At 38.5% G+C, this 13,254-nt stretch overlaps 1 protein-coding gene across 2 annotated transcripts; it reads left to right on the top strand.

Moving 5' to 3' along the window:
- Positions 1–1,317: 1,317 nt before the first annotated feature.
- LOC147222565 (solute carrier family 23 member 2-like) lies at positions 1,318–12,526 on the top strand. 2 transcript variants are annotated; one of them, XM_086167211.1, is made up of 12 exons: positions 1,318–1,477; positions 1,844–1,981; positions 3,253–3,410; positions 6,113–6,272; positions 6,361–6,542; positions 7,234–7,354; positions 7,429–7,585; positions 8,361–8,614; positions 9,685–9,849; positions 9,977–10,085; positions 10,438–10,533; positions 10,676–12,526. In XM_086167211.1, the coding sequence occupies exons 1-12, from the start codon at positions 1,448–1,450 to the stop codon at positions 10,852–10,854; spliced, it is 1,749 nt and encodes a 582-aa protein (XP_086023337.1). In that variant the 5' UTR covers positions 1,318–1,447; the 3' UTR covers positions 10,855–12,526. The 2 variants fall into 2 exon arrangements, with proteins under 2 accessions (XP_086023337.1, XP_086023338.1); XM_086167212.1 differs by lacking the exons at positions 10,438–10,533; positions 10,676–12,526 and having other exon boundaries at positions 9,930–10,064.
- Positions 12,527–13,254: the final 728 nt, after the last annotated feature.

The raw sequence follows: 13,254 nt of genomic DNA, 5'->3' as shown, positions 1-13,254 counted from the left end.
ATAGATAGATAGATAGATAGATAGATAGATAGATAGATAGATAGATAGATAGATAGATAGATAGATAGATAGATAGATAGATAGATAGATAGATAGATAGATAGATTAAATTTAATGTTGTTGTACTTTGCACACACTAATGTAAATTTAAAACTATCTGTCTTTGTGTTTCAACTGGTCAAATATTTTTGCAGCAATAAATATGGCACGATAAATAAGTGACTTGTTCCAAAACATTAATTAATAAGCGCGAAATTCCTTGCAGAGTTTTGGAAGATTTGTTTGTTTTTAATAAATATTTTCAATCAATATTCAATTTAGAAACTCCTTATTTTTTCCTTTTGTTTGATTTTGCATGGATGATGACAGTAAATTTATATGATCATGAATGATTTTAAAGTTGAAATAAAATGCCACCAAAATTTAAATATTTAAAATGAAATTTTTTGATTCATAATAAATGAATATAAAAGCCGCACAATCCAAACAAACCAGTGCATTTAAACCTGGTTGTGTTCATTGGTCATATAAGATGAACTCTGTTGCAAATGCTACTTCACTGTCTTTCAACGAACTGGGAAATTCAAAATAGAAATCTCCTCTTGTTCCTTCCACATTTGTCCTGCTGGTGAATCAGACATTGTGCACGTTATACCGGATTTTTGATAAGTAGCTGATGGAAGCTATTAATCCTTGGGTTTCACCACGTCGTTCTTATCTCAAGTGAGGATAAAGGCCGGCGAGTCGTCCTTCAAGATCAGTTCTGCTTTAAACCTTCCACATTGTGAATCGGTTCGGCGCTAAACATCAAGATCGTATCATCCGTCCTTCCTGTCTTTTCCCATCAGAGTGGAGGAGAACTTGAAAGCTTTCGCTCTTTATCTAATCTTTGCCCCAGTTTTCTCCCGTCAACTGCCTGTTGGACTTTGAGACAAGTGTATATCCCAATCCCGTTTACAATAACATACATTGATTGTAAAGTTACCATACGCAATGACGTAGGGGCTGTAAAACCCATGCTTTTTTTTTTTTTGCATGTTTTTTTTAGCCAAAAAAAAAAAAAAAAAAGGGAATTTTTCCTTTTTTTTTTTTTTTTTTTTATGAACACTGACTCAACTGACTGAAAAAAATAGCAATAAATGAGGAACTAATAATACTGAGAGAATCCAAAAAATTCAGAATTAATTTCAATTCATTTTAAATTTCAAAACCCTCTACGTGTCTCTTTAAACCATTCAAATCTTCAAGCATCAATTATTAACCAGATAACCGGTCACACAGTAAATAACTGGGATGTTTCTTCTGGTTCGTAACTGGTCAAACTGAAGATGTGATCTCACCCTCCTCTCTAGTTAACTTTGTGCTCGTCTGCCAGACGGCGCTTTTTGGTCCAAGATCAGGCAAAATCCTGTTTTTTTTTCCATTTTCGGCTGCTTGATCCGGAGAAATGATCAAAGGGTCGCGTGAGGAAATCAACGTAAGTGAAATAACTTTCTTTTTGGTGCATTCGAGGGCCGTATGGATGTATATTTATATTTTGGGGATACTTTGCCGTCTCCCGCTTTATTTATCTCTTGTAATATAATATGAATAATTAAAAGTGAATTTCCCCACTGTGGGACGATGAAAGGAAATAATCAGTCATTCTAACTGTCAACCCTGACATTTTTGGGGACATTTAACTGTAAATAGACAGTTTTGGGGGGGTTGTCTGAGGTCACTTCCCCTTTTTAGCTCTGTTATAATTTTGGCCTGTGACACTGAAAATAAGCTAGTCTTAGTCTGTGGCCGTTTTGCTTTATTTGTGCTCGATTTTGGATTTTTTGCATATTTGCCTGTGCAGATGGATGAACTGGATAGCCGTGAGCGTCAGGGGAACGGGGTTAAAAGTAGCGGCGGAGCCAAATCGGATGAATACAAACCAAATTATTGCGTGACCGATATTCCTCCCTGGTACCTCTGCATCTTCCTGGCCGTTCAGGTGAGTGAAACGTTATCCAGCTGATTTATGACCCGATACAATTGATGGAGTTTTCCTGTGTTTGGTGAAAAACAGTGGTTTAGTTTATAGCGATTGTACATGTTGTGGAAATGAAAACTTTTTTTTGTTTTTGTTTTTTTTTCCAAAATACCCTTATAACATCACCTGGCTGAGGGTTCAAATTCTTGTGTACAGATACGTGCGCTGATCTTTGTTTCATGATCATTAATGGCAAAATAAAAGGAAAAGTTATAATGTGACCTGATTTGAACTTGACAGAGGGGGCACACTCTCACACACACATGCACACACACACACACACACACACACACACACACACACACACACAAGATTCTTGATTGGCATTGCACATTCGTGTACAGCGAAATATCATTTGATGGCAGTGTTTTTCACAGTAGCATAATTGTGTTATGAAATTCAATGTAACCGCGGTAATGATAAAATAAAATAAAATAAAATAAAGTAAAATGAAATAAAATAAAATAAAGTAAAATATAATAAAATAAAATAGAATAAAATAGAATTAAATTAAATTAAATTAAATTAAATTAAATTAAATTAAATTAAATTAAATTAAATTAAATTAAATTAAATTGTGGCAGATAACAGTTAGAGTGGGAAAAGGGTGGAGTGCAGTGTATGTCGGCCCTGTCCTCATGACCAGTGAGGCTGCGAGAGGGGAACGTGTCAAAGAGAGATTGCCCAGAGTGTGTGCAGTCGCAGATTATCGTTCCAGCTCGGCTCCACAGTCGGTCAGATTGAATCTTTTCTGGGGCATCGATGATAACTTGGTGATCCGCCTCAGTTTTTTTTCCCCCCCTGAGGTGGCGGCTGGAGAAACCACCCAGTGCATCCGTTGCACACAATACTTTCTTTTCCTGTCTTTCTGCAAAAGCGGCATGAGTGCAAAGAAGAGTGAGCCAAAATATCAGTATTTAGATGTGTAAGGCTGGTAGAGACATATCGGAAAAAACATTGCAGCCGTAATTGCAGAAAAAGACGGGCCCACAAAAATTGAATCGGGGGCTGAATACTTTAGCACGCCACACTTTTCAGGTTTTATTTAAAAGAAAAAAAGTTAAATCATGTATATAGCTTTCTTTGTACTTCACAATTGTGTGCCACTTCTATGATTCCAATGAGAATATATTTATCGTTCAAGGGGTGTGAAAACTTTTGCAAACCACTGAAAATATATGAACTGTGTTCATCCCAGGTCACCTCGCTCTCGCTCTCTCTCTCTCTTTCAGCATTACTTGACAGCATTCAGTGGGATCATCGCCATCCCTCTCATTCTGTCGGAGGCGTTGTGTCTGCAGCACGACAGCCTCACCCAGAGTTACCTCATCAACACCATCTTCTTCGTCTCGGGGGTCTGCACCATCCTGCAGGTCACTCTGGGAGTCAGGTCAGCGCCACGCCACTCCCTTACCCCATTACCAAGCAATCATTGTTTACATAAAACAGAAGATAAGATAAGATAAGATAAGATAAGATAAGATAAGATAAGATAAGATAATACTTTATCAACCCCATTGGGGAAATTTGTTTAAATATAAATATAAATATAAATATAAATATAAATAAAAGAGACAATTAAAAGGATGAAGACAACAACATGGATAAAAATAGAAAACAGAATGACAACAAAAAGAATAAAAATAGAAAACAGTATGAAAACAACAAGGATAAAAATAGAAAATCGAATGACAACAACAGGATAAAAATAGAAAACAGAATGACAACACAAAATAAAAATAGAAAACAGTATGACAACAACATGGATAAAAATAGAAAACAGAATGGCAACAACAAGGATAAAAATAGAAAACAGAATGACAACAAAAGAATAAAAATAGAACACAGTATAAAAACAACAAGGATAAAAATAGGAAACAGTATGAAAACAAGGATAAAAATAGAAAACAGAATGACAACAACATGGATAAAAATAGAAAACAGTATGAAAACAACAATGATAAAAATAGAAAACAGAATGACGACAACAAGGAGAAAAACCAATAAACAGGATGAGAAAATAAGAGACAATTAAAAGGATAAAGACAACAAGAAGGATAAGAATAGAAACCAGAATGAGGGCAACGGGGATGAAAATAGAGAACAGGTTGAGGTCGTGGCGTGTGAAAGAGCGAGGTGGTGAGGTCGCGGCAACACAGACGCGCCTCCGGCCGGTCGCTGCATCGGTCGACGTGCCGTCCAGACTTCTGTTCTACAGTCCGATGGCGTCTGAAGAACGTCAGAACGTCTGAAGGCAGATGATCATTTACAATTTACAATTTACTTGTGGGGTTTTTCTTTCTTTCCTGCCTTTTTTTTAAGGCTACTGAACTTACAAGGAATCCGACATGTCACAAAGCACAGTTGTGAAGCTCAGCACACTGGAGTTATAATACAACCCAAATGTGCAATTAAAGCTGGCGCAATAAAAACAAGATGATTAATTTCGGGCCAATATTAACATCAGTCTTCTGGAATAGATAGGTTTTTTCAGAGAACGGTCGTAAACTGTTCAGTCTGATTACAGGAGAGTGTCTATCTGTTTTGAGGCAGATGACAGAGAGGGACACTTCGAAAAACCCGGTTTCCTAAAAATACTTTGTGAAAATCTGGTAAAAAACAAACCAATCTGCATAAATATAGCAAAGAAAACCACTTCATACTTTAAATTCATACTTGTTTAACCTGCTTTTTTAAGACATCTGATAAGTTCATCTGTTATATGTATTCATTAGTCTTTTCTAATTACACCAATTATTATTTCAATTATCAGTTCAAGGTGGAGGTGGGACTCCATCAGGGATCAGTTCTGAGCCCCTTCTTGTTCGCAGTGGTGATGGACTGGCTGACAGATGAGGTTAGACAGGAATCCCCATGGACCATGATGTTTGCAGATGACATTGTGATCTGCAGTGAGAGCAGACAACAGGTAGAGGAAAATCTAGAGAGGTGGAGGTATGTTCTGGAAAGGAGAGGAATGAATGTTAGTCGCAGCAAGACAGAATATATGTGTGTGAATGAGAGGAACTCGGGTGGAACGGTGAGGCTACAGGGAGTGGAGATCAAGAAGCTGGAGGATTTCAGGTACTTAGGGTCAACAGTCCAGAGCAACGGAGATTGTGGAAAAGAGGTGAAGAGACGGGTCCAAGCAGGTTGGAATGGGTGGAGAAAAGTGTCAGGGGTACTATGTGATAGAAGACTTTCAGCCAGAATAAAAGGAAAGGTGTACAAGACAGTGGTGAGACCAGCGATGATGTTTGGACTAGAAACTGTTCCAATGACCAAAAGACAGCAGGCAGAACTAGAGGTTGCAGAGATGAAGATGTTGAGGTTCTCTTTGGGAGTGACCAGGATGGAGAGGATCAGGAATGAGTCTATCAGAGGAACAGCACATGTTAGATGTTTTGGAGAGAAGGTCAGAGAAGCCAGACTGAGATGGTTGGGTCATGGACAGAGGAGGGATAGTGAATATATTGGTCGAAGGATGCTGGAATTGGAGCTGCCAGGCAAGAGGTCTCGAGGAAGACCAAAGAGAAGATTTATGGACGTAGTGAGAGAAGATATGAAGGTAGTTGGTGTGAGAGAGGAAGATACAGAGAAGAGGGTTAGATGGAGAATGTTGACTCGCTGTGGTGACACCTGAAGGGAAAAGCCGAAAGAAGAAGAAGAATTATTTCAATTATCGGTAGCAGTGGCAGTATGACTAGTTAAGCCAAGTCAATTTAATTTATACAGCACAAAACTTGTTCTTCTTATAATAATAATAATAATAATAATAATAATAATTGTATTCTTAATAATTAAACGGAAAAAAAATTATATTGACAATAATAATAATAATAATAATAATAATAATAGTAGCATTATTATTATTAGTAGTAGTAGTAGTAGTATTAGTATTTTTGTTGTTGTTGTTATTGCTGTTATTGTTATAGTTATTGTTATTATTATTATTATCATTGTTGTTGTTGTTGTTGTTGTTGTTGTTATTGTTATTATTATTATTATTATTATTACTATTATTATTATTGTTGTTGTTGTTGTTGTTAATATTATTATTATCATCCTAACACCACTGTCAACTCTGCAAAGGCTCCCCATTCTGCAGGGGGGCACGTTTGTCTTACTGGCACCGGCCATGGCCATCTTGTCTATGCCGGAGTTCCAGTGCCCGGCGTGGACCAAGAACGCCAGTCTGGTCGACACCTCCTCGCCGATCTTCATCGAAATATGGCAGAGCCGCATGAGAACAGTGAGTCGATGCAAACATTTTCAGCAGCGAGCAACCAGGTCGAGCCTTATAGGCTATTATACCTCAGTTCTTCTCTCCTGGTCCGCAGCTGCAGGGCTCCATCATGGTGGCCTCTCTTCTCCAGATCCTGGTCGGATTCTCCGGCCTCATCGGCTTCCTCATGCGCTACATCGGCCCTTTAACCGTGTCCCCTATAGTCTCTCTCATAGGCCTGTCGTTGTTCAACGCTGCGGGAAAGAAGGCCGGCAGCCACTGGGGCATCTCCGTTTTGTAGGTATCTGCCCAACGTCATTGTTAATGCCTCAGCAGAGGGCGGGAAGTGAAGTGTTATGACTGCGTGCACCAGAAATTGCGGCTCGCCGGTGCAGCCTCTTCTTCAACCTGAGTTTACCTATAATTGTATCAAACCAAACCTCATTTCCAGCCAGAGGAAAGGATAATCTTGATTTTTTTTTTTTTTTTTAAGTCATCAAAAACAAAAGAGGACAAGCTACAAATTCACAAGTACACGCAATGGTAATAGTCAATATTTAGATATCATCATCACAGGATATGTAATCCCTCTGGTGTGTTCTTGGTCTACGGTGGGGGCAGGTTGTCAAATAAAATCTGAAAATTGTGATATGAAACATTAAGAAAATTTTTTGAGATGAAATTCAATAGAAAAAAAGTGAACAGCCTATATTTTGGATAGCAGAATCAAAAGAAATATACATATATTCATTATACCGTATTGTATTATGATCTACCTTTTAGCTCATAATCTTCATCTGATATTGCATGTTTTCATAATTTTCCCTTTAATTTGAATTATTCTGATCGTTATTACTTCGAGCACAGGATTATGAACCTTCATCTTAAAGGTTCGGGATTTAATCTATAATTTATGTCCTCCTCTACTCGGCCTGTCTTTTCAATCCATGTCTGATTTATGCACCGTCTTCCCCCCCCCTCCCTGCAGGACCATGGCGCTCATCATCCTTTTCTCCCAGTATCTCCGTCTCGTACCCATCCCCGTTCCCATTTACAGCAAAACCAGGAAACTGCACATATCCAAGTTCTACATCTTCCAGATTATGCCGGTATGTTCGGTATTTAGCCACCTAATATCGATCTCACGGAGCATCCCGACGCTAACATCGAATATTGATTGTAGATTCTGCTGGGAATCTCCATCTCGTGGTTACTGTGCTACATCCTCACCATCTACGATGTCCTGCCGTCTGATCCGAGCCAGCATGGCTACCTGGGCCGCACAGACACCAGGGGGAATGTAGTGAGCCAGGCTTCCTGGTTCACAGTGCCTTATCCTGGTATGTTCAAATAAACACTGTCGGGGTGCTAAAAACAATGTAAACAATTTAATCCAACAATACTATTTTTGTGATTTAATCCATTTTAAATTAGGTTAAATAAATTAAATAAAAATCAAATAAAATCAAATAAAAAAAATAAAAAAAAATAAAAATAAAAATAAAAATAAAAATAAAAATAAAAATAAAAATAAAAATAAAAATAAAAATAAAAATAAAAATAAAAATAAAAATAAAAATAAAAATAAAAATAAAATAAAGATAAAGATTAAAATAAAGATAAAGATCAAAATAAAGATAAAGACTAAAATAAAGATAAAGATAAATATAAAGATAAATATAAAGATAAATTAAAATGATTAAATGGGACTCCTAATGAATTCAATTGCAAAAACTGGTCATCAAGTACATAAACACAATAAAAAAAATTAATTTCGATTAAATAGCCCCTTGAGTCAAATGTGAAATGAAATGACTACTTGAGTGCCTAACATTGTTCAGGAAATCAAATATCTTAGTTGTAATTTCAATTATGCTCAGTATTATTATAAGGATATATACCGTATTTCCTGGGTGACGCTGGTCTTTACTATTTTTTGTGAATCTTGTTGCGTAAAATTATCTTTACAGCCTTTGTTATCCATCAAGGAATCCACAGTTCTTGTCTTTATTTGCCTTTCCTTACTTGAACTTACCTCGCATTCGGCCTCACACCTCCCGATTTGATGACGTCCTGAAGCATACAAGTGCTGCTGCCAACCCCTCTCCCTTCCAGGTCAGTGGGGTCTGCCGACCGTGAACCTGGCGGGCGTGCTGGGTATCATGTCCGCGGTAATATGCTCAATGGCCGAGTCTGTTGGCGACTACCACACCACTGCCCGGCTGTCGGGGGCGCCTCCTCCGCCCAAACACGCCATCAATCGAGGTATCGGTATCGAAGGGATCGGATGTTTGATAGCGGGGGCCTTCGGCACCGGCAATGGCACAACTTCATTCAGTGAGAATGTGGCCGCCCTGGGTATTACAAAGGTGAGTATTCCCAGTATGGAGCGACTTTATCCATAGTTCAAATCACCCAAAATGTACTCTGTACTGGGATTAATAATGATATTGACAAAATTATGATTCCACTGTATACAGGGCATGAATCACCTTCTGGGGAAAAACCTGGTTGTTGTTTTTTTATCCCATTCTTTCCTTCAGCACATCAAGGGTGGGCAATTATTTTGACTGGCGGGTCATATTTCTTATTTCATTTTTATGCGCGGGCCAACTAGGTATCATGTAAATCGAACAAAATGAAAATTGCAGTTTGAATATTTACCTTTTCTGGCATTTTATTTCAACCTTTAGATCATGATCGTTTATACAAACATACCGACATTATTTTGTATGTAATCATCCATACAAAATGAAACACAAGGAAAAAAATAAGGAGCTTCTAAATTCAATATTGATTGAAAATACTTCTAGGAAATTTGTCAGCGCTTTATTGTCAATTTCTCTGCATGTACTGAACCTACAGAGGAATCGAGATGACATTTCTCACAATCCCACAGTGAAATTGCATGAAATAAACAAAGTAATAACAATAATAGAGTGCAAATGAGCAGAAAAGTGCACTGTTACATGAAACAGTAAACATTAAACTATGAGATATGAAGTATAAAGCGCACGCAGATACAGATTGATATTTGACAACATGAGACAGTAGCAGCAGAGGTTGTTTTATGTCATTTATTACAGTTTAGTGCAAAAATCAGTGAGTAGTTACTCCAGTGATGATAAACGGTGCAAAAGCGGCATGATGGTTTTCACAACTTGTAACGCTGAAAAAAAAAAATCAAATTGTTCATTAATTTATTCATTATTATCCTGCATACAAAATCAGCGGCAAAATTTCTGAAAAAATTCCAAGAAAATGATAGATAAGTGATTAAAATCACTTTAAACACAAGGTTTCCCTTAAATTATTAGTATGAACACCGAAGATAGATATTTAAAATGTTATAAAGATCACAAATGCATTGTTTGTCACAAACGGCTTTACCCTCCAGCCCTGGTACGTAACGTTGGCCGGTGTTGCTTTATTTCAACAGGTCGGCAGTCGGATGGTGATCCTGCTGTGTGGCTTTTTCATGGTTTTGATGGGAATTATGGGTAAAATCGGAGCCATCTTCACCACCATCCCAACACCGGTGATGGGAGGGATGTTTCTTATCATGTTTGGGATCATCAGCGCCGCTGGGATCTCGAACCTGCAGGTTAACACAGTTTGCTACCGTGTTTTTTAAACAGTAAAACGTATCTCACCTGACCATACATGTATTTATTTTCCCTTCAGTGTGATTTCTGACAGTAACGGAGTCATCTGAATATTAAATCTTGCAGTCCGTAGATATGAATTCCCCCAGAAACATCTTTGTTTTCGGATTCTCCGTATTTTCTGGTCTCACCATCCCAAACTGGATCATGAAGCATCCCGGTTGCTTGGAAACAGGTATGATGAACAGATTTGTCCGGCTTTGAATGACGGGGTATTTTTTTAATGTAGGAAATTAGATGACATAATGGGTTAGGCCAGGTTAAATCTGCTTATACATGAGAGATTTATGATGTTTTTTAAATATTTAGATTCTGACAGAACATCAGCGGTCTGTCCTTTTAAACATTTAATTCCAGACTTCTATATGAAGGTCTATGTATGCGAATGTTGGGGCAATATGTGACTGATTTCCAGGTTCATTATGGATATTTTCCACAACAATCGAAAAATTTCTTTGGGTTCGAGTGTGCACGAGCAAAACCCCGGCGTTCACTGACGCCATTCTTCTCCTGCTCCCGTCGCCCAGGCGTCGTAGAGCTGGACCAGGTGTTGCACGTGCTGCTGACGACTCACATGTTTGTCGGAGGCATGCTGGGCTTCCTGCTCGACAACACGATTCCCGGTAAGGCCGAAGCGCGAAGATGACGCCCGGTCACGTTGTCGTTGCAAGCGTGGTCTTTCTTCGATTCTCCCGTAAATCATGAATTCTTTCTCTCGAATACAACTAATACTTTCTAATTTGCACCGCATTATCGCTGTCGCAGGTACTAAACGCGAGCGCGGCCTGTTGACGTCCGAGATGTCCGAAGACTCCTACGAAGACTTGCGCGACGTCTACGACCTCCCCTTTGCCATTGCGTCCCGTCTCTCGTCTCACTCCTGGGTTCGGTTCGTCCCTTTCTGCCCGAAAAAGAAAAAGACGTCTCACAGTGAGTCCTTGTGAGCGCAGCAAGACAAAAGTTGGGATTTGACCGAAGCCTTCTTTGTTATCAAATTAAAAACAAAATAAAAGACAGAGAGAAGGTGACAAGGATGTCCTCACCTCATTTGGGGTTTAGCTTTCTGGTATAACTAAAGAAGATTTGGAAAAACTATCATGTCATACCTGCTCATATCTAAAATCAAGCTTTTAGTCGCAGCCGAAAGAGATTTTACAAAGATTGTGAATCTCACAGAGTCTCTATTTACAAGACTTGATTCTTTCAGCACTTTGTTTTCCCCGAGCTGCTGCTTTTTCACTCCATCGCTTTTCCCTCTGCACTCGGTGGAGATACGTGAGAGAGTCGGCGTCGTCCAAGTCGGGCCGTTCTGCCCGCAGTTCCACCATCTGCTCCTTTTTCGAGATTGATCGGGACGTCCTTCGCCGTTCCAGTTCATCCATCGTTTGTCTACCGGGTTTCCTGTTTCTGGTTTCGTTAGAGTTCATCTATCGGTTTTTGATTGCGTTACGTCACGATGAAGACTAAAAGAAACATGTTAGTTATTGTCGTAGCACAAGGAAAAGGACGATCGAAGACTTGCTAAGTTTACCACCTTGTCTCCAATTATCGATGTGACGGGAGCGGCCACGACTCCAGCGAAACTCCTGAGACTTTCCTTCCGACTTACAGTTTCTAGTCTTCCACTGTGAAACTCTTGAGGTGTAAGCCTAGCGTAACACAACTAAAACAACTAAATGTAAAAAACAGCCCCTGCTGTCGCGCCGCATTGAACCACAGTGTCCCCAGATGAGTACTTCCTGGTTTGCAGTGTTCTACTTTGTCTCTTGTTGCCAACTCCTTTATATTTGTATCCATAATCACACATAATATGAGCAACACCGAAGCAAATATATATGTTATTTTACTGTGGGTTCTTTTACTATCACATTATTTTCTCTGACTGATGTTGCACAGTATAGTGAATATACCGCTAGAAGGGATTGGAAATGCCAGACTAGAGGAAGACCAAAGAGAAGATTTACAGAGGGCGTAAACAAAGACATGAAGTTAGTTGGTGTGAGAGAAGAGGATTTAGAGAACAGGGTTTGATGGAGGAGATTTTGCATGAATGGAGTTAACTTTAATAATCAAAGTGTGGACATTTTGCTTGATCCTATCGTTGCATTATTCATTAAGTAGCTCAGTGCTATTCATTGTGTGTCAGGGGTTGCAAACTTTACCACTCAAAGAGCCATCTGGACTTGTTTTCCCGTAAGCAGGAAATTTAAAAGGTATGAACGAGGTGTATAATGTTTGATTTTTCTTTGCCTTTATGCTATGTATAAACAAAATATGTGTTGCGTTTTTTTTTAAATCAATGAACAACTGCAGAGAAAGCGAAATTATGTTTTTGCGTGCAACAAAACATTTAGAACTCCAAATAAAAGACGTTGGGTTGAAGGTCACTTTTAAGCAAAATACTCAATGCCTATTATACCCCTTGTATTTAGGAGAAAAAAAAAAAAAAGCTGAACCTGGATTATCGACCGGCAGCAAACCAAAATATATATCCTATAGATGTTACAAGATTGTCATAATCATCAAAAATACTTTTAAAAAAGAAAATGAAATTAAAAAATAAAAATAAAATAAAATAAAATAAAATAAAATGAAATAAAATAAAATAAAATAAAATATGAGAATGACAGTGAATGGTTGTGTGTCTCTATATGCGGCCCAGTGACAGGCTGGATAGAGTTCCAGCATCCTTGCGACCCTGAGTGTGCATGTAAAGCGGAATAGATAAGGAATGATGATCATACGTTACCCAGATGATCCACCGGGGGGTTTGAAGCATCTCACTGAAATGGCAGGGAAGGAAAACCATTCATTCTCATTCAGACTAACTGAAGTGGAGATAGAAGGTCTTCTCTGGACATGAAGGGTATGAGTCATTTTATGTAAATGAATAGTAACATCAGTGGAGTGAAACACGTTGTAGTTTCCTCCACTATAATGCTTTGTTTTGCTTTTTCTCTGTGAAAACCCAATTGAAATATTTTACCTGCATTTTTGTATGAAATCTACCATGATGTTACATGTGATCACTGAAAAAACAAACAGCCGACTCTGTTATTCGATAACTGCCGAGAAGACGGATATTAAAAGATTTGCTCAACTCCAACCTGCCATCCTTCTATCATTTCTCCCTCTTAAAAAAAATAGAATAATACCTTGTCTTTTGAAAAGTAAATCAAATTTAGCCTTTGGATATAAATATCCCTCATGCAGATAAAGACAGCTGAGCCCCATCACCACCATCCCGGACTGCAGCTTTCCAGCTCTTCCTGTCTCTGTTTTTACAAAACAAAGATAAAACATCTCTGATTTCTTTGTCTCTCTCTCTCTCTCCCGCCTTTGTG

The sequence above is a fragment of the Fistularia commersonii genome, chromosome 20 (genome assembly GCF_037954325.1).
Source record: "Fistularia commersonii isolate RoL2024-O1a breed Wild chromosome 20, RoL_Fcom_v1.0, whole genome shotgun sequence".
Taxonomy (NCBI): domain Eukaryota; kingdom Metazoa; phylum Chordata; class Actinopteri; order Syngnathiformes; family Fistulariidae; genus Fistularia; species Fistularia commersonii.
This window is presented reverse-complemented; position numbering and strand designations above follow the sequence as displayed.

Excerpts from the sequence above, each read along its gene's own strand:
- LOC147222565 (XM_086167211.1), top strand. The coding sequence starts at position 1,448 with ATGATCAAAGGGTCGCGTGAGGAAATCAAC. Across the intron at positions 1,982-3,252 it reads GCATCTTCCTGGCCGTTCAG|CATTACTTGACAGCATTCAG; the intron begins GTGAGTGAAACG and ends TCTCTCTTTCAG. Across the intron at positions 9,850-9,976 it reads CTGGGATCTCGAACCTGCAG|TCCGTAGATATGAATTCCCC; the intron begins GTTAACACAGTT and ends TAAATCTTGCAG.